The 18,947-nt window shown below is 47.9% G+C and overlaps 2 protein-coding genes across 3 annotated transcripts in view; one reads left to right on the plus strand and one right to left on the minus strand.

The window, feature by feature from the left end:
• The window catches only part of Thap4 (THAP domain containing 4), a 37,567-nt gene extending 22,739 nt beyond the window's left edge, over positions 1–14,828 (minus strand). Inside the window, exons 1-2 of the mRNA XM_027397676.2 lie at positions 14,604–14,828; positions 11,186–12,324 (exon numbers count right to left, since the gene is read on the minus strand). Coding sequence (XP_027253477.1) covers positions 11,186–12,324; positions 14,604–14,680 — 1,216 coding nt within the window. The 5' untranslated portion in view covers positions 14,681–14,828. The remainder of the gene's footprint in view (positions 1–11,185; positions 12,325–14,603) is intronic.
• Positions 14,829–15,053: 225 nt separating this feature from the next.
• The window catches only part of Atg4b (autophagy related 4B cysteine peptidase), a 35,372-nt gene continuing 31,478 nt past the window's right edge, over positions 15,054–18,947 (plus strand). For both annotated transcript variants that reach the window (XM_027397681.2, XM_035441155.1), the window contains exon 1: positions 15,054–15,204. In XM_027397681.2, coding sequence (XP_027253482.1) covers positions 15,195–15,204 — 10 coding nt within the window. In that variant the 5' untranslated portion in view covers positions 15,054–15,194. The remainder of the gene's footprint in view (positions 15,205–18,947) is intronic.

The raw sequence follows: 18,947 nt of genomic DNA on the forward strand, positions 1-18,947 counted from the left end.
TACTTCAAAAGAAAAGCCTAGATTATATCAGGGATTTTAGAAATGAAAGTATGACAGAAAGGAACAAGTGTGGGAAAGAGATAGAAAAGGTTTTATGTTCAGAAACTCATTTCTGATTAAAAAAAAAAAAGTTATGCTTTTGAATAAGAAAAGACTTTGTGGGACCACTGAGATGGCTCAGTGAGTAAAAGTGCTTGCTGCCAGCCTGAGGACCCGAGCTCTGTTAGTATTCCTGCATCTGATGGCCTGCCCTTGGGGTTCTGAAAGGACTGGCCCCCAACTGCAGCCACTAAGAGTACCACCTGTGCACATTCCCTATATTCCCCTTTAAAAAGGCCTTGCCCACCTCCCATCTCTCTCTCTCTCTCTCTCCCTCTGTCTGTTCACCCCTCTCTTTTTTCCTTTCTCCTCTCTCCTGCTGCTCCTGCCTCTGGACTGGTCTCCCTCTCCCTTTCCCCCTTTTATGATTTCCTTTCCCCAATAAAAAACCCTTTGCTTGAACCCTGTTGCATGGCATCTTTCTCTCCAGAACTGCCTGCCTTTCTTTCTTTCTTTCTTTCTTTCTTTCTTTCTTTCTTTCTTTCTTTCTTTCTTTCTTTCTTGTTTTTCGAGACAGGGTTTCTCTGTGTAGCTTTGGAGCCTATCCTGGCACTCGCTCTGGAGACCAGGCTGGCCTTGAACTTACAGAGATCCTCCTGTCTCTGCCTCCTGAGTGCTGGGATTAAAGGAGTGTGCCACCAACGCCTGGCCAGAACTGCTTTTCTTAAATTACAACAAATTTAATCCCTGGGACAAAGGTAAAAAAAGTGAACTGATTCCTACAAGTTGTCCTTAGACTTCCTCATGTGTGCTATGTATGTGTGCGTGTGTGTGCTTGCACACACCTGCATGGACACACAATTTAAAAAATCAATGTCATAAAACAATTTTTAAGAGAGAGGGTTTGTGATGTCTTACACAAACAATTTGCACCTAACTAGTGTCAGGGAAGACAAGTGGTATTATAATATTTCCCACCGACAAGTCAATGAGCTGCTCTCCTCTTCCCTATTCAAACACGACCCCAGAGAAACAGTCCAGGAGACTTCTCCTAACTGCTCTAAAAACACTCATTCCCCCCCAGGGAGCTGTTCTTCCTCTGAGAATTCACCCACTTCCTTTCTGTCCATAGTATATATTCTTGATTAAAATCTGTCATCAGTTCTGGTCTGGTAAAAACTGCTATCCCTGTTCCCTGAGCTCATCATTTCTAGCACAACACTGTACCTGGAAGCAAACAAGGACTTCAGAGACGGTCAGAAGGTAAAAGGGCTCCTTACCAAGCCTCACAAGCAAGCTTGAGCCCTTGGACCACCAGACTCCTGTAAGTTGGCCTCTTACTTACTTCCACATGTGTGTGACATGCTACATACACACAACATCCAAATAAATAATTCATTAAAAATGCTTATAATTTTGAAGCCAGTGAAATTGCTCTTCAGAGGCAAGGGCTTTTTTTCAAGTACAAACAAAGGGAATGTATTCCAAATGGACCTTTAGGTCAGAGACTCAAACTCAACCAAGAAGAAAGAACATCAAGAAGGGAAGACAGCCAGGCATTGGCGGCACACTCCTTTAATCCCAGCGCTCGGGAGGCAGAGGCAGGCGGACCTCTGTGAGTTCAAGGCCAGCCTGGTCCCAGAGTGAGTGTCAGGATAGGCTCCAAAACTACACAGAGAAACCCTGTCTCGGAAAAACCAAAAGAGAAGGGATGCCTCCCCAGTGCTGGGATTAAAGGCCTGTGCCGCCACGGCCCAGCTATAATTTTCTTAATCTTTTTTTTTTTTTTTTTTTGAGACAGGGTTTCTCTGTGTAGCTTTGGAGCCTATTTTGGCACTTGCTCTGGAGACCAGGCTGGCCTGGAACTCACAGAGATCCACCTGCCTCCCCAGTGTTGGGATTAAAGGCGTGTGCCACCACCGCCCAGTTTTTCTTTTTTTGAGATAAGATTTTACTATGTAGTTCAGACTGACTTTGAATTTCATCTTTTTGCCTCATACTTCAGAGGCTCAGGTAGAATTTCAAGTTCAAGGTTAGTGTGAACTGCATAGGAAAAGCAAGGAAAAAAAAGATGTGTCCCCGGGCGTTGGTGGTGCACGCTTTTAATCGCAGCACTCGGGAGGCAGGTGGATCTGTGAGTTCAAGGCCAGCCTGGTCTCCAGAGTCTGTGCCAGGATAGGCTCCAAAGCTACACAGAGAAACCCTGTCTCAAGAAAGGAAAAAAAAAAAAAATGTGTCATGCTAATACACACACAAAACGCTAACTGAGCTGGGTGGTGATGGAGGAACCCTTTAATCCCAGCACTTAGGGTACAGAGATGGGCAGATTTCTGAGTTTGAGGCTAGCCTGGTCTAAAGAGGTATCAAGACAAAGAAAACAAACAAACAAAAACAAAAACAAAAAAAGATCACCAACGTTTTGTCTGGTGTTGGTGGCGCATGCCTTTAATCCCAGCACTCGGGAGGCAGAAGCAGGCAGATCTCTGTAAGTTCGAGGCCAGCCTGGTCTGTAGAGGGAGTGCCAGGATAGGCTCCAAAGCTACACAGAGAAACCCTGTCTAGAAAAACCAAAAAAAAAAAAAGACAAAGAAAACTACCAGGCTAAGAGGGGAATTACATAATTGTAAAAGTGAAGGGACCAGTTTAACAACAGAGCACTGAAATTTATGAGACAGACAGGATTGTTGGAGAAGTAGACGAACCCCTTAGAGAAACAGACAGCAGTGACCTCTGCCAGAAAAGGGTGGATCCAACAGCTTGGAAAATCAGTGATGCAGGGCCACAGCTGACATCTTAAGACTGCTCTAGCCAACAACAAACTGTATGTTGTTCTCAAGTTCACACCGAATAGCAACCAAAAGAGATAACCTCCTGGGCCATGAAACAACACACTTAAATATTAGCAAGGTTAGAGGTGGGCGCAGCGGCTCACTGCCTTCCCCAGTGCCACCTTCTCAGAACCTCCACATATCTGCCAACCCAGCACTGTGAACGTCTTCAGGGGGGCCTCATTACATAGGCATGAGTGATCGAATCATTGGTTGTTGGTGATTAAGCCAACAATCCTTAGCCAGAGGTCTCAGTACAGCTTTCGCTTCTACCCCGCCAATCATGGGGTTGGTTGCGGTGGTGACCTGCCTCATCTGTCCAGGACAGAGCCCACTACCACAAACTCAGGTGTGACTGACAGGACCCACAGAAGATGGATTCTCATCCCTAACACACAGTTCTGAAGGCACTCTGTGCCAGGACATTTCTTATTGTATCACAATGGGGAGATGCCAGGGGCTTTATCTCTAAGCTCAGGATCAATACAAAGAGGCTGCTTATGGCCACAGCTTTTTAGCATCATCCTGGAAACTCCCAGCAAGGCAACAGGAGAAAAGGAGACACACAGAAGTAAGAAGGAGAAATAAAAACACAGAGCGGGAAGCAAAAATAAAAGTGTCCTTGCCCATCAATTATATGACTACAGTAAACTCAGGGAATCTACAAAAACTTCTGCATACAATGTGAATTATAGCAAGTATTTAGGATACAGTGTCAACATCTAAAAACTATTCATTTTCCTATGTACTATCAATAAACAACTGGAACTTTATAATTAAACCTAAAATAAAATTCACATTTGCATTAAAAAGGGAATATTTAGGTGTAAATCTAATGAAACATTTATGTATGTATTTAAACATTTATTTATTTAGTGTGCATCTGTGGGCATCTGTGAGCCGCAGTGGGCATCTGGAAGTCAGGGACTATCTGTGGAAGTCCATTTTCTCCTTTTCACCGTGTGCGGTCTTGTGATGAAACCCAGGTCATCGCATAGGCAACAAGTACCTTTACTTGCCCAGCCATCTTAACCGTCATAAAAATATATACAAGTGTTGAGGGAAAGCACAAAACTAGGTAAATGATAGCACAGAATCTAAATAGTGAAAAGCTATTTAGTGGAGAACCACACTGTTGTCAGTTCTTCCCAACTTGATGTACAGATGTAGCACTGGGCCTCAGAGTGCCACCAGATACTCTGGAGACAGTGGCAGAATGGTTCTAAAGAGCAAGTGGAAAGGTAAAGCAATCTGCATTAGTTAACACCATACTAAAAGCAGAGCTGGAGAAGCAGTCCATTTCCAAGTCTTACTCTAATGCTTCAGAACTGGGAAAGTTATCTCAGAATGGACCACAGACCCAATGCAAACATACAAAGCCGGAGAACAACTCCTGGAGGCAACACAGAGAAAATCTAGGTAACCTTGATTTAGTTAAGAGCTTTGAGAAGTAATAACAAAAGCACGACCCACATAAGAAGAAATTGATAAGAAAGAACGAGCAGGGCCCTGGCAGCCCACTCAGTTCAGATAAGGAAGAATTTTCCCAGGGAAAATCAGAAAATGACACAAACAAAAATCCAAAATGAAACTAAATAAAACCAAAGTAACAGTTCTGAGAACCAATCATACAGGCTTCTAAATACACAGGCTGGCCTCAAATGCATGACTTACCACTATGCTGCACTTAAGAGCCCTACCTTTGGTTAACCCTTTTATACTTGCAAAATTAGTACTTAACAGACAAGCAGGAGTGCAGATTTGACCCTCATCTCCAAAGACAGGGGACAAAACACCTACCAAAGTAATGGGTCTGGAGACAAAGAACCCTGCCAAGCCCTACGGGTGGAATTTCCAGTCCATCATCTCTTACACACTTCTGGAACAAAACTGAAGGAAAGGTGTTATGAAATATTTACCCTGTTTTCCACAAGTCTCCATTTCTATATTAAAAAACCTCCCTCTTTCTCCCTCTCTCTCTGGAGACAGGGTTTCTCTGTGTAGCTTTGGAGCCTATTCTGGAACTCACTCTGTAGACCAGGCTGGTCTCGAACTCAGAGATTAGACTGCTTCTGCCTCCCAAACACTGGGATTAAAGGTCCACGCCACTACTGCCCAGCTGTCTCTTTCATTTCTGTTTCGGGGCAGGAAGGGGTGTGTTGAGTAGAACTTCCAGATTCCAGAAACAAGATTTCATTAAAACTGAAATCTTGGGCTGGAGAGCTGACCCAGTAGTTAAGAGCACTGACTATCTTTCAGAAGACCTGGATTTAGTTCCTAGTACCATACATGGTGGCTCACAACTGTTTCTAACTCCAGTTCCAGGAATCCAATGCCCTTTTCTGGCCCTGTTGGGCACTAAGCATGCAGACATACATGCAGGCAAAACACTACACACATAAAATGAATAAAAAATCAAACTGAACACTTCCATGGCTGAGGACACTACTGGGGGTACCACACATGTGGCACAAGCAAAGCCACTGGCTCAGTCATCAGCACCCCAACTAACCAACCAATCACCAACCAACCAACTACCCAACCAATCACCAACCAACCACCAACCACCCAACCAATCACCAACCAACCACCCAACCAACCACCCACCAACCAACCAATCACCAACCAACCAATCACCAACCAACCAACCACCAACCAACCAAGAGACAAACAACTTCGGCTATGCCAAAACCCACTGTTAAGAGAACAGACAGATCAAATTGGGAGCAGTTATCTATGCAAAATACCAACTCATGAAAGACATAGCTTAACTACACAGAGAGCTTTTATATATAAAGCTCAACAAAAAGGGAAAGAACGACTTAATTAAAAATTGGGCCTAAGAGGTGAAGATTTACCAGTCAGTAAGATGCTTGCCTGGAAAGCATGAGAACCAGCCTTTGATCACTAGAACTCACATTAAAACAAAATAAAAAGTTGTGTGTGGTGGCACAATTGTAATCCCAGTGCTGTAGGGACCAAGACAGGTTTAGCCTAGCTTACGTGTGTGTGTGCACACATTCCCAACTCTTAAGGAGATGGGATATGGAGACAAGAGAATCACCTGGAAGCCCTTCAGTCAGCCAGCCTGAAGTGTGCAGTACAACAGGAACAAGAGAAACCCTACCTGCCTTAAAACCTAGGCAAATGGAGAACTCCTAAAAATTGTCTTCTGATGTCCACACGTGCACTGTGACATGTTGCGTGCCCTCCCTCCCTCTCATGACAAAATGTAAAAAAAAAAAAAAAAAATTAAAAAACACCAAAAAAACCAGGAACATGGATAACTTAAAGATGAGCAGTGGCAGTCAGGAGGGGGAAAAGTAGGCAGTGACAGAAAAAATTACCCTAATAGGCCCCAGAACAACACAGAGAGGCTGGAGGACAAGCACTCTGTCCCAGGAGGAGCCTCTGCTATACTTTTGGAGGGCAGTCTGCTGCAGCCTCAAGCCCATGGGCCCAGATGCTCCATTCTGGGTAAACTGTGAACAAAGGTATCAAATAGCCCTCTTCACTTAAACCTAAAGAGTGACCAAGGCAATCCTTCTTCAGTGAAGGGATACATCTGAGCAAAGACTAGTCGGGGCAAGAGGCCAACAGCGATGGGTGTGCTGACAGGCTCGGGTCAGAGCCTTCTCAAGAGCCCCTGCCCAGACCTCCTGCTTCCCTGCAGACTCACCATCCGGCCTAGTCTCACTGCTAGGAGCAGAGACATGGGGCAATGACTGCTTGATCACAGCTCACCATTCCATTTCCAGGGACCTGAGTCTCACAGCTGCCTAGGGCCTTGCAGGATCCTCACCACTGAAAACCAGGCCTCTCCCCTAGGGCCATGGCCCTTTAGGCTACTGTCTACTTACTATTCTCCCAGTTGTTGGTTGGTTGGGTGGTTTTTTTAAAAAAGCATTGACCCAAACCTTACATCAATGCTCACAGCTCCTATACAACCTCTGCACTGGGTTCTACCCCCACAACCCTGGTGAGACTGGAGATAAACAACCACCTTCCTCACACAGCCCAGAGCCCTTTTTTCTCTTAATCCCTTCTGGAAAGAGACCCAGCTCAGTCCCTCATCCAGTCCTTCAGACACTGATCTCACACCCCAATTTTAGGCTGGGTCCTGTTCAAAGCCCTGTACTGGTGCCTGGAAGCATCTTAAACCCAATTCCCTTCAGTAGCCCTGCCCTCGGCCTTGGCTCCTGTGGGGGAAGAGGGACCATCCTTGTCTCTGCCCCAACACTCCTTTCCTTTCCAGGCCCCAGTTCATCTGACTACTACTTCCTCCTCGTCTCCTGGCAGCCGTGGGCACTGTCCCTACACAGCAGAGGGTAATCCTCTACCCTCATTGAGTAATGCCGCATAAGACAGCCCAGCCCTTTCCAACACACCTAGACAGAATAAACAACAACAACAACAACAAAATCCCACATTTGAAAACCTGACCTTTAAGGTCAAAGAACACACAAAACAAGAGTGACAAGATCCACAGAAAATGCAACAGGTAACTTTCTATACACTCAAGGCCAAAAGAACTCAAATTACTCTAGCAGAAGGGGCAAGTCATGGATAAGGAAACTAGTATAACTGGTGTAAGAGGCAGAGAATAATTCCTTCAAATCAGACTAAAAAGCTAATTTTAAATTCAAGGAAAACAAACAAACCCTATCAATCAAACTGGCCCTTTCTCAAAACTGCACTAGAACATGAACTTCAAAGAAACAAAAACAACAAAAAAAACAGATACCAGGCCTGATGGCACATGCCTTTAGTCCCAGTACTCAGGAGGCAGAGGCAGGTAGATCTCTGTGAACTGGAGGGTGGTCAGACAACCTCTGTCTAACAGGTTCCAGACCAAGCAGTGAGAACCTTCTCAAAAACAAGAAAAAGGGGCTAAAGATATGGCTAGGTGACTAGGAGCACTTGTTGCTCTTCTGGAGGATGCCGGTTCAAATCCTAGCACCCATGTCTGATAGCTCATAACTGCATATATCAAACTTTAGGGGAATCCAATGCCCTCTTCTGGGCCCTGCTAATACATTAAAAAAACAAACAAAAAATCCTATAAACCCCTAGATATTTCCAAAAAGGACACGCTTGGATACATACACAATGGTGAATAAAGTAACCGCAGAATATTAATTTTAATACTAAATATTTAATGGTTACTTGAAGAGATAAAAACACAAGCAGCACAAACCAAAACCCTAGACTATCTGACCTGGGGAGGCTAATACATGGTAAGTGATCAGCTCTATTCAGTCACAGAAAGATGAACACTATATATAAATGCATTCACATACATACATGCATGTATATGAGTATATATGAATGCATATATGTATTTTTCCCTTTTTTGAGATGGGGTCTCCTGTGGCCCAGAATGGTATTGAAATCTTAATTTCTTATCTTTACACCCTGAAGACATGTGTATTACCACACCCAGCAGTACATGTTTGCTTTTAAACAAACAGAGAAACAAACTTGGCATGGTGGTTCATGTTTGCAACACCAACACTCTAAGACGAAAGCAGGTGGATTGATGAGTTTAAAGTTGCCTAGGTTACATAGTTGTGTTCCAAGCTAGCTAGAGCTGTAGTGTGAGACCATTTCTCCAAAACCAAATAACAAAAAAGGGAAAGGCTAACAAATTAAAAAATAAAATTTCCAACTTATAGATAATGACAACATAAGTAGATTTAAGTACTCTATAAAGCAACTCTTACATCAATTAAAATTTATAAAATAAAGTGACATGAAGCTGGGCTTTGGTGGCACACACCTTTAATCCCAGCACTCGGGAGGCAGAGGCAGGCGGATCTCTGTGAGTTCGAGCCAGCCTGGTCTAGTTCCAGGACAGCCTCCAAAGCCACAGAGTAACCCTGTCTTGAACCCCCCCCCCAAAAAAAAATAAAGTGACATGAAGACACTGAAATGAAGGGGATAGAGAGTGATACGCAGGTAGGTGTGGTGGCCCACGCCTATCATCCCAGCACTTGGGAGGCTGAGGCAGGAGGATCAGCAGTTCAAGGCCAGACTTGGCCCTCACTGTAAGAGAGGGGAGAGGAAGGAAGGGAGGAGGAGGAAGCCTTGAACTGGAAGCAGTGATGTAAGTCTTCAGACTCCAGCCACCCAGGGAACTGGAGGTTGGGGCAGAACAGAAAGTTGGAATGAAGCCTGAGACACCAAATGAGGGTGAATCTTTTGATCTTTAAACGAGAGAAGGGTGTCTGTGCTTCTGATCATCAGGAAGACGGACACATCTACCAAGGTTTCCATTTGAATCTAAAGCAAAAGTTGATAGGTACAGGCAAGTGTGGTGGTTCAGGTGTGTAATCTTAGTATTTGGGAAGTTAAGGCTGACGATAACCATAAGTTCAAGGCCAGCCTGGGCTATGCAGTGAGACCCTGCCTAACCAAAACCAGTAACTTGACAGACACAGGAAGACTTGGGCACCTCTGGAGAGTGCCTCACCTTCTAGAAGTCAGCTGACTTTGTACCTTTCCAGAAGTTAGGCAACAGCTCTGCTGACTCACACCAGGGCCAAGGTCTCAGTCTCAGCCTGGAAAAGAACCATGGAACCAGACAGGAGAGGACACTTCCTTCTGAGCTCAAGGCAAAAGTAAAGACACTTGCTGACAAGTCTGAGGACCAGCCACAAAGAAATCTTAAAAAAAGCAGGCTTAAAGACAACATAGCATTAAATCTCACTATAATAAAAGTTAAAGTAACTCCAAAAAGTCTCTCCCCTCTACCAACCTATCTGCTTCAGAGCCATTGCCACCATTTAAATTAGAGCTCTGGGATAAGAAGGACTCAAAGCTGAGATGACAAAGTACTGGGGACAAAGGAGTATAGCACAAAGCAAATCTAGAATGGGCACATTCAGGCAGAAAAGACTCACAGCCTCAACTCCAGGTTTTAGGCTAGGAAATTTTGCAGAAGCCGGAATAAGTAAAACCTAAAGCAAGAAGAATGAAACAATATAGTAACAATGGAAACAATTGTACACCCACCAATCTTTTGTCTGGGATTTTGTCCTGGGATTACAAGTATGAGAGGCCACATCCAGCTTTCCTAAACACCTGAAAAAGAGTTAAGCCAGATGGTGGTAGAGCACCACTTTAATCCCAGCACTCGGGAAGCAGGGGCAGGTGGATCTCTGTGAATTCAAGGGCAGCCTGGTCTACACAGCAAGATGTAAATGAAGGTCAGAAGACAGGGAGAGCAACAGACTGACCCTGTTTCAAACCCCCAGCCCATCTCAAAAGAAGTATTCGTGGGTTTTTCCCCCCCTTGAGATCCTTCCCCCTTCAATGAAAAGCCTTTGAGCCAAGCATCAGAAACCTTGCCTGCTGACTTGATTTTTATTTGTTTTGAGAGCTTGTTTGGAGGTTCTAGCAAGAGAGTGCAGCTACTCGTATACCCTTGACCAAAGACTGGTCCTCCTCTATTTGGGGAAGGTCGTCCTCTTCGACCCAGCTCGGCTATGGGAGCGCGGAGGGACGCACATGGGGCGGTGAGGGAGGAAGGGGCACCCGCCTACCCAGCCACATCAGCCGAATCAACCCTGGCGATCAATGGGTGACAGATGTTGCAGCCAGATCGCCCCCACATCCTATTTTTGTTTTGAGAGAGGGTCTCTCTATGTTAGCAGCTCTTAACCTGTGGGTCATGACCCCTTTGAGGGTTGAAGGATCCTTTCACAGAGGCTGCCTAAAAACACCAGAAAATAGATATATGTAGGGCAGTAGAGGTGTATGACTTTAATCCTAGCACTCAGGAGGCAGAGGCAGGCAGAACTTAGTTCAAGGCAAGCCTGGTCTACAGAGAAACCTTGTCTAGAAAAATCAAGAAAAAAAAATAAAAAGAAAAAAATAGACAGATATTATAGTTATGAAGAAGCAATGAAAATAATTTTATAGTAGGGGGTCACCACAACATGAAGAAGTAACTGCATAAAAGGGTCACAACACTAGGAAGGTTGAGAACTACTGCTCCATGTAGTCCTGGCTAGCCTGGAGCTAACTACATAGAGCAGGCTCACTTTGAACTCACAGATCCACCTTCCTCTGCCTCCTGGGCACTGGGATTAAAGGTGTACGTCCCACACCTAGCTACTTCCAATGCTAAATCTTCATGTACACAGACCTCTCTCTCCAGTGACTAGGCCTCCTACACCCTGGGCCTGGGTTCCCTGGCCATTGAGCACTCTCATGAGAGCACAGGAACATCTAGCCCTCAGACAGCAGGCACAAGCAGGAAAATCTCCCCTAGTCAGGGGAAGGAAGGCAGGGAAGCATACTGGCTAAGTACTGACCGTGGCTGGGGGGCAGCAGGCCACTTAGGTAGGGGAGGTAGGGGAGACTTGCTCTCCTCAGCTCGTCCAGCTTCTCCTGCAGCTTTCGGACCTGGCTGTCAGAGCGGCTGACCCTCTGCCGCAGGCTCTTTAGCTCTCCATTCTTCTTTTCTACCTGCTCCCGCAGGCAGCATACCTGGCTCTTATTCTGCCGAGCCGAAAAGCAGTAGGAGTGCAGTGAGTCGATGAGCTTGCAGGCCCCGGAGGCAGACAGGATGACCTCATTGATAGACATAGGACTGGCATCACTGTGCTCACTCTGCACGGCTTCCGCAGCTGGCTTTGGGGTTACATCAGTAGGAGGCGCAGAGGGGCTCTGGGAAGCCTTCTGAGGGGTTGCTGTAAGTGAGGAACTTGGAGGACTCTGGGCCACACTATTCCCACTGCACCTTGGCTCTGTATCTCTCTTCGGCCTCTTTCGGTCAATGGGCTCACGGGGGACAGCTGGCCTCTCTCGAGTGTGCTTGGAGGAGAAACTATAAGAATGAAGTGAGCCAATGAACTTGCAAGCTCCAGACCCTGGAGGTGTGAAGTCGTCCATGGAGATACCACTCTTGTCTGCCCCGCCTGCATCATGAGAGGAAGAGGCCTTCTGCTGGTCAGACACTGTAGTCGATACTTCTGATTCTTCCGGGCTTTGGGTCAGTGGGGTGGCCAGTTCAGCTCCTGGAGTTCTCTCTTGGGACTGCCCCTGCTCCTGACTGGCAGCACCTGTGGTGGCCTTGGCAGCTGCATCACTTTGTGGAGAAGCTCGCTTCAACTTTCGGGGCTCAGGCTTCGCCATCGAGTTATCATTTGAGGGCAGTGAGGGACCTACAGTTCCTTTCCCTGTTGCTGAGCTTGTGTGGCCTCTCATGGTCCCTGTGGTCTTTCTCCTAGCATGGCCATGGCCTCCAGCCCCCCGCTTCTTCTCCGACAGGTGGAAAATAGAGGGCACAGCTGTGGGCTTCAGCAGGCGATGCTGGTCCTCCAGTCTTTTGGAGAAACTGTCTTTGGTGAAATGCTCACTGCAGAGGAATGAATACTTAGTGGGGGTCCAATTATCCCTCTGAACGGCTTTTAACCACTGGATCAGTCGTTTGGAGTCCTTTAGGGGGAACCTGTGGGGCAAATAACAAAGTACTTAGAAATACCCTTCCCTAAAACTATCATCAATAAAAGCAAATCAAGTATTTCTGCAAGCATCCAAACTCATACTGATGTCATCCACTTAAAAACTCATTAGGATTTCAGGGCATCTTGCAGGTCATTACCAAAATGGAAAGGAGAAAAGCCCTACTGACTGAGTCTATAGGGTAGAGAGGAAAGAAGGATACACCTCCTAGGTGTGGCAAATGACCCTGGGCACAAAATAATGCTCAGAGACACCAGACAACAGAAAATAGCTTTCACAAGTGGACCACTGACCAAATCATCTGGTACTTGAAAAGAATGGTCTGAGTTCTAGACCTCTAATGAGAATCCCATAGAGTTGGGAGCAAGAGACTAGGAAATAGCTCAGAGGCCCAGCTAAAAAACCAGCACAGCTGAGGCTCAAGTAGTTCAGGGTATAGGAAACAGCTTTAGGAGAAAGCCCCAAAGCTCCAGCCAGGCCGAATGGTGCAAGACCGTGATCTCAGTTACTCTGAAGCAAGAGGGTCAGAAGCTCAACACCTACCTGGACTAGAATAAGTTCAAGGCCTACCTGGGTAACTTTGTGTCTTTTTAAATAAAGAGCCAGGTGCTGTATTGGCTACCTGTAATTCCAGTACTAAGGAGGTGAGGAGGGATGATTCAGAAATCAGTGTCAACCTTAGTTACATATGAGGCCAGCCTCAATGCCTCACTCATTTTGTCTCAAAAAAAAAAAAAAAAAAAGCAACAAGTTGTTTGTGGTGGCTCATGCCCATAATTCTAGCATGTGGGAGGCAGAGGCAGGAGGATTGCCACAAGTCTGAGACCACCACAGACTATAACTGAGTTGTTGGCCAACAAAGCTATTCAATTCAAAGCTATTTGTCTCAATACACCAAAACCAAACAAACAACAAAAACCAAAACACCCCAGCAAAAAATAAAAAATGGTAAATTATGTTGTATATTATGTCTCAGCAGGAAAAATTAAAAAAAAAAGATGCTCAATAACATGCTTAGTAATTTCTTCCCTCATCTAATGAAGCTATTTAATGATCACTTATTAAGGCAAGACCTGTAGGGTTGGTGGCTACGATGAACTGCTAAGAGCTCCACCTGAGGTCTTCCAGCTCTCAGGAGGCAGGTGGGAACCAAGACTAGCCCTAACAGGATGGATCTGGATGTTCTAAGCAAGGCGACCTTCTACCCGTATTTCTCAATGTTTTGTGAGCTTGACTCCTAGGGTTCCCCGCCCCTAGTTCGGGCACTGTCTACCCCTAGACCATGTCAGAAGATCGAGAACGCCGAGCAGCAGCAGTCCTTGCAACTCTGCCTCATTTTCAAAAATTGCTAACAAAACTTGTGGGACGTGTCTTAACTGAAATTGTCAAGGAAACAGTCTGGTTGGTTTGTATGACGGCTTCACGTTACTAGGTTTTGTTTTGAACCAGACCCTAAAGACCGGAGCCTTAATGTTAACCCTGTGAACTTTCAACGGACACGTGCCACCCCCACCTTCAAATTTTAGCACCAAGTCCTACACGGTAGCAGGATGTGCGAGGCGGCTTCTAAGGCAGAGTCCCTTCGCTTGCTCGCTCGCTGCTCACGCCTATTAGAAATCACAGGAGAGGACCCACTGAAATGGGGAGCCTTGAAAGCCTTAGGAAGGCGCGGCCCGCTCGGGGGCCGCCCGAGAACCGTCCGGGAAGCCCTTCCACGGCGGCCCCGGCGGCCTCTGCGGGAAGGCAGGGTGCGGGGGGAGTTGGGTGCCAGCGCCCTGGCCGCAGGACCCCCGGGGGAGAGCGAGGAGGGCTACGGATGCAGGAAGTGGGGCTGCGTGCGCCGGGCCGCACTCCTGCCACACACCTCCAGGCGGGCTGTCCCGCTGCCGCCGCCGCCGCCGCCGCCGCCGAACTGCCCGAAACCCACGAGCGGGGTTGACCCGAGGAAGCGCCCCGGCAGGATGCTCCCGAGAGTGGCAGCGCCGGCCCCAATCAGTGCGGCGCCGGCTGTGGAGGAGGCGCCGGGGGCCTCCGGCCGCGTTACCCGAGGCATGGCCGCGCCGGAGCCCAGAGCCGGCGGTCCGGACCAAGGTCACAAAGCACCGCGACCCCGCTCCACCTCCCTCGGCAGCGCCCGGCTGGCCGCCCGCCGACCCCGGCTCCCGGCGCCCCCCGAGCCCCCGCCGCGCGGCCTCAGTTTCCCCGCGGGCCCGGCCCGGCCCGGCCCGGGCGGGGGCGTGGCGGCCCCGGAGGCGGGCCGCGTACCTGTGGAAGGAGACAGCGCGCTTCTCGCCTTTGCCCTGCCGGTTGGAGCAGTTCACCGCCGCGCAGCAGATCACCATTGCGGGCCTCGGTCGTGGGCGCCGCCAGGCTCCGGTGCTCGCCGCCCGCCCGCTGGCCCGACCCGCCCCGAGGGAGCGCGGCGACACAGCTCGGGACGTGGGCCGCGGCCGAGCCGTACGGCAAGATGGCTGCGCGCTGCCGCCCGCACCACCACGCTGCGCCCGGGCGGCGGGGCCACGGCGCGAGCGCGGCGGCCGCAGCGGGCGGCGAGTCCGTGCCGAGACATGCGCGGGGAGCCGTCTGTACGGAAAGATGGCCGCGCCGGACGAGCGCCGCTCGGGCCGGCTCCGGGCTGCTAACCCCAGCGGCGGCGCGGCGCGGGGCGGGGCGAGCGGCTCCGGTCGCGAGCCTCAGGCGCCCAGGCCCCGCCCCCGCGCTCCCACCGCCGTACGGCGAGATGGCGACGCCCGCGCTTCCGCTGCGCCGCGCTTGGCTACCGCGGCTTCCCGTCGCCGTGTCGCGCAGTAGTCCGTCGGAGCGACACCGCGGTCAGTCGGCGACCGGACGGGGAAGATGGACGCAGGTGAGGAGGGCGGGCGCCTGCCCTGCCGGGGGCGGGCGGCCGGGCTCCTGAGGCCGCCCGGTGGGGCGGGGGCCCGAGTGTGCAGCGGGGGCGGGCCGCAGCGCTCCGCACCCGGCCCGCGGGGTCACCCGTCAGCGCCGCGGCCTCCGGCGCCTCCGAGGCCCCGGGTGAGCGCCCCAGCCGATGGGCTCGGCGGCTCCGGGAGGGAGGGAGGGAGGGAGGGAAGGAGGGAGGGCTGCGAGCCCGAGGGGCGATCGGGACGCGGGTGCCTCGGTGCCCGGAGCGGGGCCGTGCGCCGCGGAGCTAGGCCGTGCCGTGCCCGGCGAAGAAGCCGAGCTCCTTAACTTCTGTCAAGTTGTCGGCTGATGTTCCAGCCGCCGCCGGCTGCGCATCTTTTGTCTTTGGAGTTAAATAAGCTGTGTAGGTGACCCACGCTTCTGTGTCTGCGGCTACCGCGCGCGGTTCAGTCGCATCCGACTTTTGACTCCTTGGCGTCCTGATACCGGGTGAAGTGTGGGTGGTGTTTTTTTAACTGGCTCTTGCTTCCGAAGCTCCAGAGACAGAGAACAGGTCTTTGTTTTTTCCTGGCAAGCTGTCTTGGAGATGTAAATCTACCAAATACATCGTTTCCTAACAGACCTAGAAATATCCACACACCCCCCACCCCTCAAAGGTTCTCTCTTTCGTTCACCCAGCAGCATTGGAGTTTTCGTTTTTTTTTTTTTTTAATTAACTTTAAAAAAACAAAACAAAACTGCTTTGCCTTCCAAAATCCACTCCTTTGTGAAGGAATCCTGTCACCTGGTTTAAATGTACCTGTCTTGAATGGCATTGCTTTGGCTGTTTTTCTTCTACTGACAGCTGCACTATAGGTGAAGTTGGCTCTTACTTTCGAGTGATGTTTACAATTCATACACATTACAATAGTTTGTGGCATCTGTCTCTTCAGTGTTTTAAATGGCTGGAGGAAGCAGAAACCTTAACTCCCCAAGAAGCGTGAACCGGGTGTAAATTTGATATATATATATATATATATATATATATATATATATATATATATATTGCCACAATGCTTGCTGGAAGTATGGAGTGAATAACACATACAGTTATTTAGTTACACCCCCCCTTTTAAACAGTGTCTCACCATATAGACTTGTCTCATCTGGAATTTATAGATATGTAGACCATGCTGGCCCCAAAGCCACAGAAATCTGCCTGCTTGTGCCTCCCCAGTGCTGGAATTAAAGATGAGCACCTCCTCGACTCCACTTTTTTTTTAAGATATATTTTAGGTACCTAAGGCTCTTAATATGACATGTTTTAAGATAGAAAATGCAGTTTAATAGTCAGTTATATTACCTTTAAAAAACAGTTCAAGTATATAACTGTGTAGTTGAACATGTGATGTTTTTCTGTCTGTTTAACGCTGCACATGAATCTACTGTTACTTTAATTATTGTCTTCGACCCCACTGGCCACTCTGGCCACCACCTGGCAGGGTTTCCAGTCCTGTGGCCCCAGCTCTGCCACAGTCACAGTATGTAGGTTTAAATTAAGTCTTAACATTCTATTCATCAATAAGACTCAGGAGTTAAGGCTGCGGTAAAAATCTGCTAGCTCAGAGAGGCTAAGTAGCAACTAGCTGACTTTGCCTTTTTGGCCAGAGATACCACTAGAAATGTCTCTTCCCTTATCCCAGAACCAAGAAGAAGCTCAAACTTCCATCCCTGCCCTCTCGCTCCTGTGTTCTTCTCTATCCAAATTGCTGGCTCCTCTGGCCAATTCTGGTGAGCCAGGTGCTGGCTCCACCCTCTGATTCAAGGTCTAAGTATTGGGCAGCCCCAGGAGTGTCAGAGTGAAAGACATTTGGGTTTGAAGACTGTGTTAGTACTGATAAAAACAGCGTTTTTCTTAGGGTATGATGGGGCAGTTTTTCTCCTGGTGTAACTCTGGATGGCCCTGTATGGTCTACTCTCTGATCTCTTGAGTCCTTGAAGATTCTATCTTCCTTCACCACTGTAATATGGCTTTTGGTTGGTCTTATAATTGTGTTTCCCCCACCCCCCAGGCAGGCTCTCCACAGAGACCTGGCTGTCCTAGAATTCACAGTGTAGACCAGGCTGGCCTTGAACTCACAGAGATCAGCCTGCCTCTGCCTTCTGAGTGATGGGATTAAAGGTGTGTGCCACCATGATCCACCTTGCTTATTCTTTGTGTAAACTACTTTATAAATTCCTTGAGCATCAGGAATTGTAATCTAGACATTGGACTAGAAAAATAGACCCTCAAAAAGCTATCTTGAGCTAGCTGACATTCTCTATAGGTCGGGAGTATGTAAGATTGGACTGTGCTCATATGGTAGTGTGATGTGGACCAGTTATAGGAACTGTAGCAAGATGGCCAAGAAAAATCCCACTTTGAAAGCATATTCTTAATTTTTTGAGATTAAAATTCTTTATTTTTCCCTTCCCTCTCCTCCCTCCAAATCCTCTTACATATGTTCAACCCAGTACATTCTTGTTTGTTTGTTTTGTTGAGACAGGGTTTCTCTTTGTAGTCCTGGCTGTCCTGGCACTCGCTCTATTCTATAGACCAGGCTGGCCTCAAACACAGAGATCCGCCTGCCTCTGCCTCCCGAGTGCTGGGACTAAAGGTGTGTGCCACCAACGCCTGGCTCGAAAGTACATTCTTATTGAGACCAAAACAAACAAACAAACAAACAAACACAAAAAACAACTGTGTAAGTGAGCTGACTGAAAAGCAGCATGGAGGTTGGTGTGCCCAAGTGTGGTGAGTGAGAGTCAGAGAAGCCAGACCCCGGATTAAGTGAATACAGGGCCGAGAGATGACTCAGTGATTAAGGAGCTAAGTGGCTGCTCTTCTAGAAGACCCCGGTTAAGTTCCCAGTACCTGTGTCAGGCGCTCTTGTTGCCGAAGTCAGGGGGGCCTCTGGCTTCCTAAGGCAGCTGCACTCACATGACATGTCCACATGAAGGCACACAGGCATGCCTACACATAGTTAACTTTCTGGTTTTTGGAGACAGTTTCTCTGTGTAGTCCTGACTGTCCTGGAACTCACTGTAGAGACCAGGCTGGCCTCAAACTCAAGAGATCTGCCTGTCTCTGTCTCTGGAGTGCTGGGATGAAATGCATGCACCTCCACTGCCTGGCTTAGGTCCTAACTCATTGTCCATCCTAACTTGTATTTCCAACCCAAAACAGTCTTTTTAGACCTTGAAACATTTTCTTAGATTAACAATTTAAGCTTTAGGTGTTTGTTTGTTTGTGCAAAGATGGAGCAATCATGGATCCTTGCTAGGACACAGTGACGACTCAGGCATTTATTCTGAGTAGGATTCTTTGGAAGGTTTCAAGAGGAGTATTTGATTGTATTGAAGTTTAACAGACTGGTTCTGGGATTTTTAAAAACATTTATTTTTATATAATTTGCATTTTTTAACTAAAATATAATTAATGATTTTTCCACCTTACCTTTTCTTCTTCCAACCCCTTCCATGTATGCCTTCCTTGCTGTCTCACAGATTCATGCATCTACCTCTCTAGTGCTGGGATAAAGACACCCAGCTGGCGGTAGTTCTTTTTCTAGGCTCCATGAGATTTCCCCCTTTATAGCAAGCTTTGTTGGCCACCAACTCACAAATAATGACATGGAGACTTGTTAATTATGAAAGCTTGGCCTTTAGCTTAGGCTTGTCTCTAATAGCTCTTATAACGTAAATCAA

Source organism: Cricetulus griseus, chromosome 2, assembly GCF_003668045.3.
Source record: "Cricetulus griseus strain 17A/GY chromosome 2, alternate assembly CriGri-PICRH-1.0, whole genome shotgun sequence".
NCBI classification, from domain to species: Eukaryota; Metazoa; Chordata; class Mammalia; order Rodentia; family Cricetidae; genus Cricetulus; species Cricetulus griseus.